General features: G+C 44.9%; 1 protein-coding gene across 16 annotated transcripts in view; it reads left to right on the top strand.

Moving 5' to 3' along the window:
- The window catches only part of KTN1 (kinectin 1), a 447,380-nt gene that overhangs the window by 273,290 nt on the left and 153,412 nt on the right, over positions 1-20,678 (top strand). For all 16 annotated transcript variants that reach the window (XM_078659859.1, XM_078659855.1, XM_078659854.1 and 13 more), the window contains exons 24-26: positions 7,000-7,031; positions 16,072-16,162; positions 16,245-16,322. In XM_078659859.1, coding sequence (XP_078515985.1) covers positions 7,000-7,031; positions 16,072-16,162; positions 16,245-16,322 — 201 coding nt within the window. The remainder of the gene's footprint in view (positions 1-6,999; positions 7,032-16,071; positions 16,163-16,244; positions 16,323-20,678) is intronic.

Below are 20,678 nucleotides of genomic sequence, written 5' to 3'. Positions count from 1 at the left end.
ATATGCGAGTTTAAAAACCGAATAAAAGCAGCAATCCTATGATGGAGTGCAGTCTACAATTTTTACAAAGATAAAAATGTAGGACTACGATAAAAAGCCCAGAGCGTGGGTACAGAATTGCTCGTCCTACTCGAATGCCTGCATTTTGATCTTCCCCATGGAACCTACTTTAAATAAGGCCGCCGGATGTGCCACATACAGTTTAAAAATTGTGATACAGCAAAGACAATTGGTTAGTGTCATACTTTAGAACTCTGTAAGCCTGTATGCAGCGCACAAAGCCCAAATTCTTGCATAGTTGAATTAACCAACGCTTGCGCGGCAGCCGATAGGCAGGACAGAGGAGCAGGCCGTGTAGTTCAGACTCTTCCTTGTATTTATATGCAGGACATTCACCTGTTTGTTCACTCACCCATTTACTAGTGTGCATCGATAGTGGGAGAGTCCCTAGTCTAAATTGCACATACAATTTCCTGGCCAATGGGGGTAGGATAATGTTCTGGACCTTATCCAACTGTATACATCTTTTACTAACAGCAATTCTGCTGTTAAATGACCACATGAGGCACTTTCTCGGATAGACGTTCGATTGTCTATTTTATAGCAGCTGACTAGATCCAGCCTAGAGATCGTGGCACATGATGTCTCAGGTGATGTCCAAAGGTCCGGCTTGCCTAGCTTAAAGGCAAGATCCCTTATGTGACACAGCCATGGAATTTTCTTGATGGTGCAGATGGATAAGCGCTCGATAAGCTCGCTCGCCCCTATAGACAGACAGCTCTGAGGTCACCCACATCCTCTGCCATAAAGCTAAAGGTCTCAGGGCGATTTCTACGTCTAGGGGCATCATATCCAGGTACATGCGAAGGGGTGTAAGGGGGGTGCTATGGGGTAGGCCCATGAGCTGAAGTAGTTCTCCACCTTCCTCAGGTTGTTGGTGGGGCAATTCCCCCACTGCTCCACCCCACATAGTGTGGCGCCCCTTGCTTGTGCTTTGTAGATTTCCACCACAGGTGCGGCTGGTTTAAAAACTGACGTTCTGTGCAATTTCATTATACCGCCCACTGTCTGGATTAGCCAGAGTCTTGCTTTGTCCTACTGTGGGCCTCATTCAAAGTGCTCTGACAGGGTAACTCCCAGATAGTCAATTATCTTAAATCTTTCCAAAGGAATGCCGTGTAGAGAAGGATTTGGACGGGTCGTGTGAGGAGGGTTGAAGACCATATATTTGGTTTTTGTTAGGTTGATCTCCAGGCCTCGCAGCTTGCAGAAATTTGCGAAACCATCTAGAGTGCGTTGGATACCCATTGGTGATTTTGAAAGTAGCAAAAATGCCATCTTAGATAGCAGAAGTGTAAAAAATGCTTTGGCGAATTACTGAGCCAAAGTGTTTTTTGTATCCACTCAGACTACTGGTTTCCGATGCATATTTCTATCTGCAGATTCCTTATCCTTTGAATCTTCACCAGGCACCAGACTGCATCCGGAAAACTCTGCAAAAGCTCCTGTCACTACTCTGTTTCACCTCAGGGAGTAAAAACATAGAGCTGCATATAGGCACCACCCCGGTGCACTGATGTCACTTCCTGTTTTTCTGCACTCCGACGTAGAGTCGAAGCTCTGCTCCCAATTTGTTGGGGGATTTTTGCAAAATCTTGCAATTTAACTGACTACACAGGGATGTCTTCCCGCAAGCACCAGGAGTTGAGCAATGCTCACCTGCAGGAAGCAGTTATCAGTCACAGAACTGCACATCATACGTCTTTGGTATTTTAGCACCAGATATGATTCCAAGTCCTGCTAGCATGCCCTGATACACCCAAGGGCTATCAGGCAGCTGTTAAGCCACCGAACACCAAAAAAGTAGTCTGTCCTGATCCCATTCCTGTTCACCACCCTTTGGTAAATCAAGGGCAAGTTTGAAAGACCAGCCCAAACACAAATTTAAGAACTAAAGCGTTAGTTGGATACCTCCTGGAAAGTTGTGTGGTCAATGAGTCAAGTGACCTCTGCAGCATATGTAGGCCTTCAGGCAGGCCATGACCACACTCTTGTCTCTCTGGTGCCCCTCCAGGCCCCACTGATGCATTGAAGCCTCCAGTTGGACCTCTGACCTCAGCCCTGCTCTCCACCAGTGGTGGGCCATGCCTCAACACTCTTGTAACAGGCTCTGTCTGTTCTTCAGGGTGAAACACTGGTTCTGGAAAATGCCCAGACTCTGCCAGCAATTCCACAGACAGCTTCAGGGAGAGTTCATCCTTTATCACACAATGAAATCAGTTAGTTTCAACTTCTGGTTGAGAATGACTCCATTGCTGCACTTGTACCATTCAGTAAAACAGGAGATTAGACACTATTTTTGTCAGAAACCCTGATGCCATTCATAGGTTTCAGCCAGTTCCCCAAAATGAGGACGATGATGAGAAGGTGAACTTGCTGACCCCTGTCAAACCCCTGCACCCCAAAATACTGCTACTAGCCTATAACTCGACCTTCAAAATTGCAGTAGCTAGGACACTTCACCTCAGTCCTAATTGAATCTGTCCACAGCCCTCCCTAATGAAAAAAGTACCTCTTTTGACGTGGAAGTGCATAGGGCTGCGGAGGTATTAGACTTGCAGTTGCCCATGGTGGGCCATTAAAGAAACTTGTTGGCTGAAATTCTGCAGCTTGGGCCATCGACATCTGAGCCCTTAATGCTAGTTAATAACGTTCTGACTGAGACCCTGATGACTGCAGGGTCCAGCTGCTTGGCACCACAGACCAGTTCATTCCTCAACAAGGACAAGTTCAAAATGTTGCTGTTGGCCCAGGTCCTTTTAGCCTTCGATCCTGAAAACTGGATAGTATCTTTGGATTTTTCAGTGCATAAACTTTCATGTTGCTAATTCTGCATTCTCTCCCCCGCTCACCCAGGGACGTTCATGAAGGAGATGTCAGCCTTTCTTTGCAATTCAGAGAAGTACATATTCCTGTACCTCGTCGAGCAATTGCTGAAAGCTGGGTTGTCTCAGTTAATTTGGGGACCCCTGCAAATGACAATTTAGTTTTCTGTGAGTTTACAATCACAAATCAAAATCATATCTTCGACCTGAACCTTTATAGGGACCATCTTGAACATGGTGTCTTTAAATGCCTGTCTGCCGCCGTAATGAGTCTGTAACATGCAGCCTGTAATACCCATGTTTTGTGCAAGAGCTCTTTTTGTGGCGCGGAGTGTTCTGAGTCTTCTTGGTCCCCTTTCCTGGTGCATGCTGCTGGTACCTGATGCCCTTTGCCATGTGCGGGCTCTGTAGTGAAATCTTTCCCTTCAATGGGCACAACACTAAGGGTGCCTTTCAGACAACATCCGCAGATGTGAACAGGCTGCCCTGGTCTTTCAGATGTGGATACCAAACTGAGGAAGGTCAAGCTATTTCCTTTGTCTCATCCACACATCACAACAGTGACAAACACTTCATCTCTGGACTGTTGGGTTCACCTGGGCAAAGTGAAGATTAGAGGACTCTATCGCCTCTATATCAGCCTTCTGAAGCTGGTCACCGTCCATCTGGCACTCCAAGCCTTTTTTTTTTACCTTCCATCAAAGGCAGTTTTTTGTCCAGGTGATAGCAGACAACACGGCCACCATGTGGTACTCCACCAGGCAGAGCAGCTGTGTGGTAATGCACCCAGATTCTGGTGGCTGTCAGACTCTAGAGATGGCTAAATCCTCTTGGCATCTCCCTAACAGTCAATCACTTAGCTTGTTCCCTGAATATCAGTCCAGGCAAATTCAGCAGGGGTCACCCTGCTAATCACAAGTGGCACCTGCTTCCAGAAGTGACAGTGGCCAAATTTGCTCAGTGGGGCGTGCCTGTAGTAGATCTGTTCTCTACAGCCAAGGACTCAAAATGTCCAGCTTTTTCACCTTGGAGTTTCCTTCTCAAGTTTCATTAGAAGACTTCTGACTTTGATTGGACGTTGCCCCCTTTACTTATTCCCACCTGTGCCACTGTTTCCACAGGTTCAGAATAAGATTATGGGGATCGAGCACAGTCCATCCTGATAGCCCCAGACTGAACTTGAAGAGTCTGGTGCTCAGACTAGCTGAATCTGACTTTTTTGGTGTGTGTATCCTTTGAATCTATGAACAGTTGCACCCTGAGACTTCGGAATCTCAAGATGCTGCTTCTTATTGCTATCATCTCAGTGTGTTTCACTAACAAGTTGTAGGCATTTGCAAATAGGTTAATATCTGTATTGAAAAATCTTAATCAATCCTGTGGCAGTTTCCACCTGCATAAAAAATGGATTACGATTGTGCTGTGAGACTTGAATTTATAATAAGATTACCCATGTCAGATAACATATAGCTGATTCATTTTCATGTGGATTTCACACTCTTCTGCTGCAACTGTAACTCATGCCTTACCTGCACACTTGAGGATTGCGCAAATGAGACCTAGGGCTCCTGGAGTTTAAAATGATCCATGCTGATTAGCTCTCAGCATGGCACTTTTGGAATACCTCAAAACAGGGATGATATTGAGAAAAGGCAGATCTCACATGCCAACATCTCCACAGTGCACAAGACCTATACTAAAGATTCTTTCTTTATGAAGGCACCCATGGTTCATTCTTTAGGATTTATACTCCTAAGAACCTTGTCAGCACTCTGAGGCCAGATGCAAGTGTTCACTACCATGACCCCGAAATCCTCAATTTTCGCTACTTACTCTTCACTTGATGCCAGCATCTATGTGCCATTTGACTGATCCTCTAGAACCAAGTTGCTAATCCTCAGCGTCTAGAAATTTCATCAACTGTTAAAAATAGAGAAAGCCGTGGCAAAGGTAAGCAGTCCTAAGCACAACTCTTTTATGCTCGCTTCTACATGCAAATGGAGGCAGGATGAGGGGGTATTAGGGTCATGTCACCTTTTCATTGACATGATCATATTTCTCTGTAATGAATGAGGTTTGATGTTTTCTGGCTTGGTTATTAACTGGTGATCTTCAACACTTCCCCTACCTACGATGCTGGCATCCTCACTGCAGAGGAAAATGGGGGTAAGAAATCTGGCTCTAGAGTGCACACAATCTGGCTTTCAAGAACACTTTTTAAGTGAGTTACGTGTGCTCTTCAGATTTTTAACAAGACAGTTCATATGACAGGGCTGTAATGAAAGAGGTTCCAGAAGTGGGACCATTGGTCTTAGGCTGCCTTCCTCACTCATGTCGAGTTTCGATCCTTTTGAATTCCAATTTCATTTTGTGCCAACAAAATCAAAGATATGTGTATTACTTGGCAAGATAATTTACCTTCACCCATTCACTGGATAAAATGCAGTTATTTGAATTTGAATTTAAAAACATTTATTGAGCGCTCTTATACCAAGCGGTTTCATGGCGCTTTGAAGATTACGACCAGCAAACAGCAGTAGGAGAGGACGTACTAGGTGGCAAAAGCACTAGAAAAAAGAAAAGTTTTCAAGCTTTTCCGGAACTCTAAATAAGAGGATGAGGTTCGGAGTGCCAGGGGGAGGGAGTTCCAGAACACAGGTGCAAGGGCCGCGAATTTCGCCCCGCCAGCTTTCTTTTTCTTAGAACGGGGTATGGCCAGGAGTGCCATGTGAGTAGAGCGGAGTTCTCTGCCTGGTAAGTAGGGACTGACCGCTGAGCAGATGAACTCGGGAGCAGTGCCCATCCTGGCCTGGAAGGTGAGGCAGCCTAGTTTGAATAAGGACCGCTCTCTCACGGGCAGCCAGTGCAGTGCCTTCAGCAATGGGGTGGCTCGGTGGAATTTGGGCAGTCCATGAATCAGGCGGGCAGCCTGATTCTGCACTAGCTGCAAGCGGTGTATGGCGTAGGCCGGCGCGCCGTTGTAGATTATGTTTCCATAATCAAGGCGCGAGAGCACCATAGCCATTACAATAACCTTTAGCGCCGGAAGGGAGAAAAAACGGGATATTTTCCTGATTATCCTGAGAGAGAAGAAGCAGGAGGATACCACCGAACTAACTTGGGGGTGCACAGAAAGTTGAGAGTTAAGCAGAATCCCAAGGGTTTTAACTTTAGGGACCGGGAGTGGGGGGGCACCAAGTGATGAGGGCCAAAAAGATGGGGACCATGGACTGCAACCACCTCCAGTCAAGACCAGCTCAGTCTTGTCTGGATTAAGCTTGAGGTGGTTGCAGTTCATCCAGTCCTGGATGAATAACATAACAGTTTGAACGTTCTGAGCGGACGAGGGGGAGTGGGAAAGGTTGAAGATTAGTTGGAGGTCATCGGCGTAATTAAACACCGTGACCTCCAGCTGCTGTAACATAGATGGGGTAGATGTATAAATTAAACAGAAGGGGGGAAAGTGAGGAACCCTGAGGGACGCCACACTCCACCTTACGGGAGGCGGCAGTGAAACCAGCAAGGTGTACCGCTTGAGCCCTGCCGCACAGGAAGGACTCAAGCCATGAGAGGGCTGAGCCCTCTATGCCCGCCGTCCTGACACGGGTGAGGAGGATGGAATGGTCCACCGTGTCAAAGGCGGCGGACAGGTCCAGGAGGACAAGGGCCTGCGGGAGATTGGTGTCAATGCCCTCGCGAAGTCCGTCCATTACTGAAATCACTACCTTCTCCGTGGAGTGTAGAGGTCGAAAGCCCGCCTGGCGGGGAGAGAGGCAATGATTTGCCTCCACATAAGTACTCAGGGTGCTGGTGACGTGGGTTTCCAAAACCTTTCCCAAGTAGGGCAGCAGGGAAATGGGACGATAATTGGAAGGGGATGAGGGATCGGCGCCAGGTTTTTTTAAGATTGGGATAACAACCGCTGCTTTATGAAAGTTGGGGACGACACCATTGCTGAGCGAGTCGTTAAGGAGTGTGAGGGGAGGGGCAGGGCAAGCCAGGAAAATTTCTCTGAGGACGTGGGCGGGGCCGAAATCCAGGGGGGAGCCCGACTTTACCCGTTGAAGTAGAGTTAGTATTATGAATCTGATTTTCCTTTGTGTTTTTTTATTAGGCAGCTGGTATGTCTCAAGTTCAAGAGAATCAGTAAGTATGAACTGCCTGACAACATATATGCTTTGGTTACATTTTAGTTTTTTTTTTAAAGTACTGCTTTTATATGTGAACTAGTGTCTGTGATAAATGAAATTCTTTATTTAAACAGCATGACCTGCAGAAAAACCTGTGCACTAGAGGTAGAATTTTAGCTGAGCTAGAGTGTGTTTCAAATATCCAGCCATTAACTACCTCTTTAACTCTTTCCTTTACCTTAAACATTTCCTCACTCAGAGTCCAAATGTGTTGTGTTGTTTTTGTATGTAGCAGGTGACACTTGATCTTCACTGTTCTGGCTAACTACTACTCAAATGTTCATACGAAGAAGCTCAAAAGTGGGAAACACAATAGGGTCAATGCCTGATCTACCGTTACCCAGAGGCAAATATCTCTCCTTCTGTTATCTAAAGCATACAGTTAGAACAGTGTGTTTGTACTGACTTATTGTATTGCAGATGTTATTAGAAATCTCTAACTGGAGAATACTCTGGATGTTTGTCCTAGCACCTTGGTTAATTACAAGTAGTGTGTGCGCTTTAACAGATACCCTGAGTGTATATGTTAATGCAGGAGATCGGATGGAGAGTCAAAGGAGAGTCTGCCCAAAGTCCGGCTGGGTAGGTGACGGCCGAGGGAGAAGTCTACAGCCCATCTCCTCTTTAGCTATCAGATAGCTCCACCGGGCATCACACAACCAGCTAAGTCTTAACAGGAAAACAATTAAAGAGCAAAGAAGAGGGATAAATAGATCGTAAAGGAAAAAGTGGGTGGAGTAAAGGGGTAGGAGGGAGAATAAGACGGAGAGACGAAGTAAGGTCTGCCCAAAGTCTGGCTGGGTAGGTGACGGCTGAGGGAGAAGTCTACAGCCCATCTCCTCTTTAGTTATCAAGTAGCTCCACCGGGCATTGGCCAAAATGCTAGGTCTCCACGGTCAGGGGTAGGTTCACATATTCAGTATCTTGATGGGTAGGCCGGATGGGGATGTGTTCGAGGTCAGGTCGATGTCTGCTTTTTTTTCTCAGAGTAGTAGCACGACGTGGTAGGGATCACTGTGACAGCTATATTGGGGTTAGGCAAGGGATTCTGACCTTGGAGTTAAAATCAGCCGGTTCCCATTTTAGTCTTTCGCGCGGGGGCGTTATAGCTGCCACGGGGAGAGACGGCCGCCATAATAGGATCAGCAGAGACCTCATCCTCTGCTGGAACTAAGAAAAGGACTCAAGACTTTGCTGTTCACCTAAGCTGCCCCCCCCCCCCGCTCTGCAGCAGTATTCTTAGTGATTAGTCGCACAATACCAATCCAGATAGATAGATAGGGGCGGTATGCCATCTACATACATCATGAGTGTGCTTTCCCTTCCGTATCTTAACCCCAATTATAGCGAGTGCCCCCTAACAGTGGAGACAGGACAGAGAACCCTTCTACCTTGTTCCCCCTCTGAATCTTTGATTGTGGAAGGAACCCCTGTTAATTCTGACTGAGCCTCGTCTACCTGCATAGAATCCAGTCCCAGAAATGTTCGCCCAAAGCCAACGTTTTTGAGAGTTTCGCCTATGGAATGACTGCTTATGCGGTTTATGGCATTTTCTGCATCAGGGGACACTGCAAGGCATTCTATCGAATGCTCTTGACATTGTTATTGTGCAGTATTTTTAGTCTTCAGTTTTTCTGAGATACAAAGGCAGATGATCTGGGTCAACTAATCCCCGCATGACCACCCACAGCCAAGTTGCATAAATGCCTAGAATTATCTTTGCATCCAAATTTGACAGGATTATCTACCTGTAAGAACTGCAGAATGAGTGGTTCTTGCCCAACTTGGGGATAACCTCAATCATAGCAAGTTTCAATACTTTATTCGACAGCATTGTCATAAAAGCATTTTTTCCCTATTCTAAACAGAAATAAATACTACGCTAAGTTTAAGATCGACATAAAATACACATTAAACTCAATCAAATACAATAAATGCTGGCGAATTTTTTCAGCTTAAAAAAGGTTCATGGGTAAAAAAATCAGAGTCACAATACCTAATTCATAATAAGTGGGATTGATCTTAAAATTAGATATTTTTCCATCATGTATAATCAATTGCAGTTAAAGTGCGCATGCGAATTATCCAGGCCCATCCTAAGTATTTGGCTAAGGCGATTGCAAGACTGGGAGCACAATTTGATCTTAATATTCTTAGTGCTTCTAGGTATTTCCTTGTACCCAAATTCCTGCAAACCGGTATTAGCCATCTACTTCTTGGGGCAGCATATAATGGGCAAATAAACAAAAAATGTGGGATGTCCTCAACGTGTGTCTTGCAGTAACAACATGTATTTACATTGCCTGGAGACCATTTAAAAGTAAAAGCATTTAAAGGTAGGGAGCCAACTCTGAACTGGAAATATAGTTTTCTATCCAGGGGTCTTGTGATCAAGTCCCAGTACTGTTCACATTTAGGGATTATTTTAGACTCCAAGTACTGGGATGCCAACATAGACGGTTGATTGGAAATTAAAACAGAATCATATACCATGTCCCAGTACATTTTTTTCAGTGACGCCTTAGATGGAAAGGTGGAGGGATCAGTGGTAGTCCATAGGTGGTCTAAGTGCAATTTTTGTAGCAAGTTCCTAATTTCTTTAAGCCAGGTTATTTTGTGGAACCGATCAGAGCTAATAATGTCCTTAAGAGCAGATGCATAATGACCCAGCTCGGGAGTGGTCTTTATGCGCCTCCAATATAACAATGGGCGCAATCGCGCCATGTCCTCGATCTTTTTCCTCCCTAGGTCGTATAGGAGCGGAATCAATGGAGTACTCTGCGGGACACCAACCAACCGGCGAAAAAATTTGTTTTCTGCGGTAGCCAAGACGCTCAGATTGGTAAAGCCCCATAGCTCTGATCCATAAAGACAGGCGCCCAGCACCTTCATACTATAAATCTCCATTATAGGCTGAATAGGTTTTGTTAATGAGGATTTATATTTTTGTGCTATGGCCCCGGCCAACTGATGGAACTTTAAGACCACACAGTCCATATGAGATTTCCAATTCATACTACCCTGCAGAGAAATACCAAGATAGGTGAAAGCATTCACTTCTTCCAGAGAGGACCCATTAAAATGTATTTTTCCCTTGAATTGCTTAGCAGGATTCAAATTCATAAACTTGGTTTTTGTAGTATTTAACTCCAATCCCCGGATCCGACAGAAATCTCCAAATGCATCAATTGTCTTTTGTAATCCACTTGGGGTCCGCGAGACAGTAGAGTGTCATCAGCAAACATTAATACTGGAACTCGCTCCCCATCTAGCATTGGGGCGTCTGTTGGGGATTTCTTTAAAAAATCTACTACGCCATTAATGTAAAGAGAGAATAAGGCGGGGGCCAGGACGCATCCCTGTCTTACCCCGCGCTCCACGGGGAAAGAGTCTGTGACGTCCCCCTGTGCACCCCACCTAATCCTGACGTAGTTATTTTCGTGCATGCGTACGAGCAAGGTCAATAACTCGGGGCTGATTCCAAGTTCACTTAAAACAATCCATAGTTTTTGCCGGGGTACTAAGTCAAATGCTGACTTGAGGTCAACAAAAACTGCATATAATGGGCCATTTGTCAAGGTCACATTTTTCCAGTAAAGAGTTAAAAAATGGAATACCTGGTCGACGGAGCTAGTTAGGGGTCGGAAGCCAGCTTGGTACGGGGAAAGGATATCCTTATCATCTATCCAGGCTTGTATTTTGTTTTGTATCATTCTACCCATCAGTTTTTGGGCTGAATCGATAAGGCTGATGGGCCTATAATTACTTGGTAAAGCCTTATCCCCTTTTTTAAAAACTGGAATAATCTCCGCTCCCTTCCATGATGCTGGTATCATTGTTCCTTGTGCGATAGAATTCGCAAGCCATACAAAATATTGGCACCAGCTAACCCGGTCAGATAAGAATACATCTGCCGGTATTCCATCAATTCCTGGCGCCCTGCCTCTTGTCACCCCATCCAATGCTACATTTACATCTTTCAATGAAAATATTCCCTGGCTAAAAAATACCATTTTGGGTAACAAATGGGATAGCAGGGTCGAATTGTCCGCATATTGTGGTTTAAAAAAATCCACCCATGCTTCCTTTGCTACGTGATTTTTAGGACACTCAGCAATTTCCCCCCTACCCCATTTTAAAATTGCCCAAAACTCTTTCTGCTGTTTGGCTGCACAGGCTTTTTTAAGATCTAACCATTGGTTGTCGTCCCACAACCTTTTTGTCTTAGCTTGAGCTTTTCTATAATCATCTCTGGCCTTCAACACTCCTTCTTTAGACCTCAACGCTAGGCTGAGGTTCTGCCGTGCTTTTCTACAAGAATGATCATACCACCCTCGCTTCCTCTGGGGGCCAGGACCTTTCCCCTGCTGAACTTTTTTTAAGAAAAACCCCTGTAAAATCGCAAAAAACTTTGGATGTGACTCTTCAATTAATTTGTTAAAATTTGGTTCATTACAATGAGCCTGCAATCTGCTCACCTCTTTATTAACAACCTCTAGTAAGTCCTGCGTAACCCCAGGTTTATCCATCATTGATGCCCATTTAATATGACGGAGGTTGTTAGTTGGAATGACATCTAGCGGCATAAGACCCATTTCCTGGTTAGGTGAACTTGCTCCTTGGTCCAGATTAAAGAGCATGCACAATGGATTGTGGTCGCTCTCTAATCTAGATGTCACTTTCATATCCGTTATCTTGTGCCAATCTCTAACATCTACAAGAATGTAGTCTATCCGACTACTTGATCTTGTATTGTCAAAGGTATGCACACCCTTGAGGTCTGAGGGGGTGCGACCATTTACTGCCCTCAACCCCCTAGCCAAGCACAAACTCTTCAACTGTATTGCCACCTCAGTCCATTTCTTTACCACAGGTAAATCCAATTGAGGGACTCCCCATTTAGTATCTTCAACTAGGGACATTTCATTATCCTCATGACCTAGTGGTTCAAATGTAGTATTCATGTCTCCCCCCACTAGGATGGTGGTGTATGTTGGAAGATTCTCTAAGTCATTATCTAATGCTACTACCACCTCAGAGGCTTTACCCCCTTGAGTTCCCCTAGCATATATGTTGTAGAGGGCCATCTCAAGTCCATCGGCCCAAGTTATCACAATTGGGAGTAAATCACAGTTGTTACCGGGCCTCGCTTTAATAGTACAATTTATAGATTGGCGTACCCATGTGATTAGGCCCCCTGAGGGCCGCCGTTTTGGATTCTTTTTCGCGGGGGCAAAAAAATTTAGAAAGCCCAGCCGATAAACAGGGGTCACTGCCCAAGTTTCCTGGAACATAATTACGTCATGGCTGTCAACAAATTCACCCCATTCCGGAGACTCTAATTTGTGGTGAATTCCCGCCAGATTCCAGGAAAGAAATTTTATACCTGTCTTCGGCTGGCTGACCCTCTCATATAATGATGTTACATGCGGGGAGTGGATCAAAATGGGTGGGGGGCTAGTTTCCCCGCTACATTCAATAGTGCGTGGAATCGATATCAGTTGCCCCACAATGCAAAAAGATTCCCCACTAGAACTAAGTGTCCTATCATTACTAAGGTTAGTTGCAGTATGCTTCATAGCGACCCCTGTGCCCTTCTCTTGGATCCCTGTTGTGTTGTCCTTTACTATAGCCATCCGCCCTTTCAGTCAATCACACTCGTTGAGGCCAGAAAGGGCAGAGTATCTATTCCCCATCGGTATACCCCAATTGCTTCTCATACTAGGGGGTTTACCTTTTTTTAGTACGGGATTCCATTTTGTTTTAAGCACTGTGGGATTTAGGGTATTCCCTTTTTTTGCATAGAAAAAATCTAGCGTTAACGGGACTATTTCTGTGGATCTACGCTGGGGGGGGATATATATTTGCTAGGATATTTGGCAGCACTTCGGGATCAGAGAGGTGTAACACCACGCAATCCCCTTTAAATTTTTTGGTACCACCCCCGATCCAATCTACTCTTCTAGCTTTCACAACTTCTTGAGCCAGCTGGTCCATACCTCCCGGGGTAAAAGCCATGTTCCTTGATAACCAATGGAGTGATTTATTTATCAGGGAAGGAGTATTCTCAACTTGCCCAGGTTCTAAGAGGGGGAACATTTGCCAAGACCAATATCAGGGGAGATGCCTCCACAATTAGTTCTACGGGCCCCTTCTCTATATTAGAATCTATCATTCTGTCTCTTTGACTTAGCCCTTCAAATTCACTAGTGTGAATATCTAATCCCCTAGAACCCCCCCCCCCCCCCCCCCCCCCCCCGAGTCAGTAGTCAACATGGGGATAAGGGGAGTATTTTCCAGAGATTCTAACCTGGAGTTGGTCTGTGTGTTTTTCGATTCGACTCTAAGTGTTTTCTGCTTGGGAATATTTACTACTTCTTCTAGTTATTTTTGCAGAAGGCCCCCCAGTCTGTTCACCTCTTCCGTGAGGTGATCTATTTTGCTTAGGAGAGGTTTAGTAATAATTTTAATTTTACTATCTAGGGCGTTTAACAATTTCTTAAATTGGTCTTCGTCCAAGAGTAACTTCCCTCCTGAGATTCCCCTTATATCTTCACCAATGTTTTCCAATGGGGATGCATCAGGGCGTTTTTTACTTGAGCGAAGCCCGCCCTGTTTGGATAGGCTCTTCCCCCCCCCCCCCCCCCTTTAACAGCTCTTGGAGCTGGTACCGGTGCCAGTGGCTCCTCTTCTAGTAGTATTATTTCTTCATCGGGTATATTCTCAGAGGCGGAGTCTACAATAGCTAAGTTATTGGATTATTCTCTGGTGTCTGAAATACCTCATTGCTAATGTCAAAGGCGGATGTGGGAAGAGGCGTATTATCAAGTAGCAGATCAGGTGAGAGGCTCAGCCCCAATGAGGATCTCCTGTCATTATTAATTTTTGCAACCTTCTGGACCATATAATTATCTATGGTGTTAACTGCTATAATCGATTTTGCTTTGGACATGATGAAAGTCAACGTAGAGAATAACGGATAAATAAAGTCATATGATGCCAGAACACAGGATGGCTTTTCAGCAATTGCAGCTTCAATATAAGTAAGAAAAACTTACAGGAAAATATTTGAGCAGAGTTCTGGGCCCTGTCCCTGTCTCTTCCTGCCGATGAGGGCCGTAGAGGGCCCGCCCTTTGCCCGGGCGTCCCGCGCGCGTCCCGCGAAGCGGGGCGCAGCGCTGCTTTTGTGCGCCTCCTGGCGCTGGCGCGGTGTCACAGAGCGCGCCGCCGCGTAGGCAGCCGGGAATTGTAGTCCCGGAACGGCAGCGCGGTTTGTCAGCGTTGGAATGACTCCTGGCAGTGGCGGCGTGCACTCGAGTGGATGGCAGCCCCTGTGTGACTCCTGGCGGTGGCGACGTCTATCAGGTAAGTGGCGGCTTTCCTCTGCTCGTTTCCCCCCCCTCAATCATAGCTCCGAACACCTAAGTTGTCATTGACCAAGTCTTCAAAAAGTAATTAATTATGTCAGAATAGGAGCAAGACTGTGACAGATGTTTTTTTCTTAAATACCAGCATTCATCTATTAATTATTCCTAGTTAAACACCTTTCTGTTTTTTTATAGTGCTCTACATTCTATCTTGATAGTGTGGCCCCGTGAACAGAACTTCTTGGTAGAGGCACTGAATACTTGTTACTATTGATCATCGCTCTAAAATCTTACTCATCGCTGCGTACCAAAAAAGAGCATTCTATTTTTTTTAGATGGGGGTGAACCACTGCGGGTTTTAAAAAAAAATAAAAATGCACCTGCCACTCTACAAAAGCAAAGAACTGCCCAAGTAAAAACCATTATACCATAGAAAGGGAGATGGGTAGAGACTGGAACTAAATTTAATAGGATATTGAGTAAAAAAAAATTAACAATGTGTAATTTGGGCACTCCCATGCTCATTATTTTTCACCCCAGTCTTTCTATAGGAGGAAATGGGCATCCGTGAAAAATGGACTGAACCTGCTAAAAAAAATGCCAGAGTACATTAAACATTGCACAGCTGTGGATTTGATCATGCAGAGGCCAAAACATAAGTAGGATGCAGAGTGAAGGACTGTTATGTTAAAGACTGATGTAAGGGAATCCCCCACACTTAATCTGTAATGTCAGTGGGGATTCCTCACGTGTGTCCAGTAATGAAACACCCTGCCAGTTCTGCCCTTGAGGTGGGCAGGATACTCATGCAAAGAACGTAAATTACAAGGTGGATGCAAGAATGGTGTATGTCAGTCTAGTCCTGTGCTTCTCAGTATACCATTGAAATGGCTACTCTTCTCCACCAGATCGAAGATGTCTTCAGACCATTATATCTTGAGCCACGAGGAGGATAATGGTGATCAGACGTTTACTTCCAGAATGATTATTCTCAAAATACACCTTCACAGCCAGGATACGGATAAGCTCCTTTTTAGGAATAGAAGGCACACAATAGAATGAGATGAGAGACTGATGATGCTTTCTGTATAAAGAAGTAGCAAATTTGTGGTTATATTCTGGTATGTGCAGTAAGCCAGCGGGGGGAAAACTGCAGAAAGAGATGGCTACAGCAACACCTACATTTGCCTAAACACTCTGGCAGATGTATTAGATACCAGAAAAGAAACATCTCAAAGGAACATTACCCAAAGATTCAGAAGAAGCGTCTCACAAAGTAGGCAGGAAGAGTGTGCGAAATAGTGCAGACACAAATAAACGTCTTCAGGAATAATAATAAATAATAATATTAATAAGGCCACCCTGTTGTTGCATACAAGCTCTTACAGCTGTGTATCAACTCCGCCCGTCACTTGTTTTGTGCCATACTGAGCACCAGATTTACACTTATTTTAGCGTGGTCATATTCGTTATATGTGTGACAGCCAGAAACAGTGTATTACAGGACTTGTGCGTGTTTGGGTTTGAATATACCACATTTTGGTGCTGTGTGAATTGATTTTCATTATTTCTTTGCAGGTAAATTCTGTTTGTTATTTTTGTCATTTGAGTTTGCTTTTATTTTCTCAGAATTAAAATACATGAGGAGAAGATCAAGACAATAGAGGCAAAATTAGGAGAAAAGGATAAAGACATTAGCCTTAAAGAAAACCAGATACAGGTGAGCTTTTTTTTGTATGGTCAGGGTACGGAAATACCAAGCTTTATTCAATTACATTTTAATTCTTTATTTTGCCTGAAAGGGTCTACGGATAGAAAATGAAAATTTGAAAATCCACATTTCAGAAATTCAACAACAACATCAACAATTGCTTCACCAGGTAAGGAATAGTATACCTGTTGGCTTTTTGATTGGCTTGTTAGCAAGACTTTTTCTCATTTAGTCTGTCTTCTAATTTCAATTGAATAGTTCTTTCGTTTGTTTTAAAGCAGGTATTAATTGATCAGTTCAAATCTCATCTGATTGCTAGGAGAGCGTATACAGAAGTGTCTTGCCTATTCTCCCTACAGATACTATTATTCAAATTCTGTACCTTAGTTATTATGGAGATAGAGGTAATGAGATGAATTAAGAAGAATGGGTGAACTTTGTGAATCTTAAGGAAGCTAGTGCAAATAGTTTCAAGGAATATACAGATAAGGCATACTTAGATAACAAGCCTGTCGAGATTTTCAAGAGAACTATCTTTGACTTATTCCAAAAAAATCTAGGATGTCCTGCACCATTTCACTTCATGAATTTATCAAGCCTCTGATCCATCCTAACGCAAGAAAAGAAATGTAGAATACTCAATCCTGCTCTTGTTTAAGTGTATGTCTAGACAAACCTCTCTTCTGGGTAACAGCAGCAAGAAAAGCAATAATGAACATGGGAAAGACCACCTGTATCCCGGTAGACAAAGATGACCAAAAATGTCATTCTGCTGAAAAAAAGTTTTCAGATTGACAAATCCATTGGTTGTTTTAAGTAGGCATGCTAGGAAAATCTGGAACAGGATTAGGGGATTCTCTAATTGTTCAGAGACAAACTAAATGAGGTCTTGAGTGTGGTGGAGGTTGTGGATTCTAGTATTCATCAACTGACTTCAATCCTCAGAAAGCAAAACACACACACAAGTGATGGAAGGAATACAGACCAAATCAAAGCATTCACCTCCAGTCAAGAGATCTGGTTTAAATCCATTGGTTCGAGGCATATGGGCTGCAGATGGTACATTTATGAATAGATCGCCATCTGGTGTTGGGCTCGGATGATTGCACTTTGTTTTTCTTCTGGAGAAGTCTTTGTCGTCATAGGTGACTCCTCCTCTCGGTGTTAGTGCGCATGGGCATCGGCTCCATCCTTAGATTGTTTTTTTCCGCCATCGGGTTCGGATGAGGATAGAAGCGCTCCGGACCGACTTCAACAAAGAAGGTTATAACCGGCGCGTATTCCTTTCCAAATCGACGGTATCGTTATCGAACGCGACTTCACTCCATACCGACGCGATTCGAAGGACGACGACTACGAGAAACTCGACGTAGTCCAGCCCGGGGTCCATGGAAAGGACTCCATTCAAAAAATGTCCAACGTGTGGTGCTAAGTTCCCACACAAGGACCTACACGAAGTGTGCAACCTCTGCTTGTCCCCTGAACACGAATCCAGGGACTGTGAGGCCTGTGCAGCGTTCTCGTCAAAGTCGACGATTAGAAACCGTCGAGCCCGAAGACACGAGGTATCGAGAATGCAGTCACAAGCAATCCCGGAGCTGTTCGAGGACCAGCACCCAGAAGAGGAGGAAGAAGAGGCCGACGAGGCGGGGTCAGAAGCGGACGAGTCCGACGTCGAGGAAATCGACGTCCAACAAACCGTGAGTGACGACGTCCCTTTACCGAAAAACAGACCCCGCACGGTGTCGACCCCGCCCTCAAGCCCGGTCAGACAACCGAAAAAAGTTTCCAACGCCCCGCCTTCGAGCCCGGCAACGAAACAGAAACCGAAACACTCGGTCCCCCATCATAGTGGTTCCGGTTCCGATAAACCGACCACATCGACACCGAAGCACCAGGTCAAGGAAAGCTCGAAGTCGAAGCAGTCCATGTCGACACCGAAGCACGCTTCGGCGCCGAAAACACCCTCGACACCGGGGACATCTTCGATACCGAAGAAGTCGGATCCGAACAAAACTTCGGCACCGAAAATACAAATGGACATTTCAAAGAAAAAACACCTTTCGGAACCGAAAACTGCGGTACCGACACAGGAACACGGAACGGATCCTAAACAAAAGACTTTGTTTATTGACCCAAAGACTGGCAAGGTAGTCACAGAACTACCTAAAAAGAGGAAACATGAACATTTGGACGACAAGGCTCATCCAAAGAAGAGAACAATGGGGACGAATACAACTCCTCCCCCTTCTCCCAAACCTCACACACCATCTTCGCCTCTTCCTCACAATAGGCCAGATATTCCTCCCACACGTCCATCTACACCTACAACAGATGGAGAGAGTGACACAGGGGAGGGGGGACACCCTGGGGATGATGAGGACACAATCCCAGAGGAGGCAGACCCATGGGAGGAGTATAATGTGGGATCAGGTAATGATACCGACCTTGAGTCATATCCCTCAAAACCTTCACCTCCTGATGACAATACTGGGTTTGCACAACTCATTACTAGAGCAGCAACATTTCATAAGGTAGACCTACATACAGAACCTCTAGTACAGGACTTCTTATTAGAGACACTACCTACTGCACAAAAAACATCAGGAACACTACCAATGCTAAAGGGCCTTCTCAGTCATACATCAGAGATATTCAAAGACCCAGTGAGGGCTAGGGTATTGAACCCAAGAATTGATAAAAAATATAGGGCAGCTCCAAAAGACCCAATATACATTAAGGGACAAATTCCTCTAGACTCACTAGTGGTCACAAACGCTCGCAAGAGAGCAAACTCTTTATCTACAGGAGAAGCGCCACCTCCTGACAAAGAGTCTAAACTAATAGATGCCTCTGGCAAGAGAGTAGCATCTCAAGCGGCAAACAGTTGGCGCATAGCTAATACGCAAGCACTACTTGCAAGGTATGACAGAGCGCATTATGATGAGTTAGAAACACTCATCAAACATCTCCCTAAAGAACATCAAAAGAGAGCTGATCAACTTATACAAGAAGGGAAGTTAATTACTAACACTTCAATAAAGTGCGCCCTAGACGCGGCAGAAACTGCGACAAGGTCGACAAATACAAGCATCATGTTAAGGAGACATGCATGGCTCAGAGTGTCAGGATTCAAACAAGAGGTACAAACCTTGTTACTTAACCAACCTTTTGATGGGAAAACACTTTTTGGCACAGGGACAGATGAGGCCCTAGACAAAATGAAAAAGGATACAGAAACGGCTAAATCAATGGGAGCATTGCAACAGCCGACACAAAGAGGTTCCTTTCGTAGATCCACCTATAGAGGAGGATCCAAAAGTACAGGTACAAACCAACAGCAAACCTCTTTTACACCTACATCACCCAGAGGTAATTCTAGAGGTGGATACAGGGGTAACAACAACAAGGGTAGAGGTCGCGGAAACAACAACAACCGCAACTCTCCAACCCCAAAACAGTGACTTCATAGAGCTTCCCCCAGACCATATAACACCGGTAGGGGGACGCCTATCACAGTTCCTACCTGTCTGGGAAAACATCACATCAGACAAGTGGGTAAGACAAATTATCCAACATGGTTATTGCCTAGAACTCACAGCTACCCCACCAAACATCCCCCCCAAACAGCGTCCAATGAAACAAGATCACCTGACACTGTTAAAACAGGAAGTAATATCACTGCTAGAAAAGCATGCCATAGAGAAGGTTCCACAGCACCAACAGGGAACAGGAGTATACTCCCTATACTTCCTAATCCCCAAAAAGGACGGGTCTCTAAGGCCAATACTGGACCTAAGACCTCTCAACGCATACATAAATTCGGAACATTTCCACATGGTCACGCTCCAACAAGTACTTCCTTTACTGAAGAAAGGGGACTTTCTTTCTACACTGGATCTAAAAGACGCTTACTTTCATATCCCTATTCACAAAGCCCACAGGAAATACCTCAGGTTTGTGGTAGAAGGACAACATTATCAGTTCAAAGTCCTCCCATTTGGTGTCACGACGGCACCAAGGGTGTTCACAAAATGCCTGGCAGTGGTAGCAGCTCACCTAAGAAGACAACAAATTCATGTCTTCCCATACTTGGACGACTGGCTAATAAAAGCCAGGTCGCAAGAGGAGTGTCTGCAACACACACAAAACACAATTCAGCTACTACACCAGCTAGGGTTCACGGTGAACTACACAAAGTCACACCTACAACCAAACAAAGTTCAACAATATCTGGGGGCTACCATAGACACAGAAAAAGCCAAAGTGTACCCCAACCCAATCAGAGTCCAAGCAATGCTTACAATCATTCAGAGATTTCAGCCACAACACTCACTAACAGCAAGAGTGTTCATGCAGCTATTAGGCATGATGTCATCCTGCATACTGCTAATACCATATGCAAAACTACAAATGCGTCCGCTACAAGAATGCTTAGCGACACAGTGGAATCAGGCTCAAGGACAGATTACGGATCTGGTGTTGGTAGACGACCGCACACACCGCTCTCTGAAGTGGTGGAACA

Source organism: Lissotriton helveticus, chromosome 9 (assembly GCF_964261635.1).
Source record: "Lissotriton helveticus chromosome 9, aLisHel1.1, whole genome shotgun sequence".
Taxonomy (NCBI): domain Eukaryota; kingdom Metazoa; phylum Chordata; class Amphibia; order Caudata; family Salamandridae; genus Lissotriton; species Lissotriton helveticus.
Note: the sequence above shows the minus strand (reverse complement) of the source record. Positions and strands in the feature narration are given on the sequence as shown.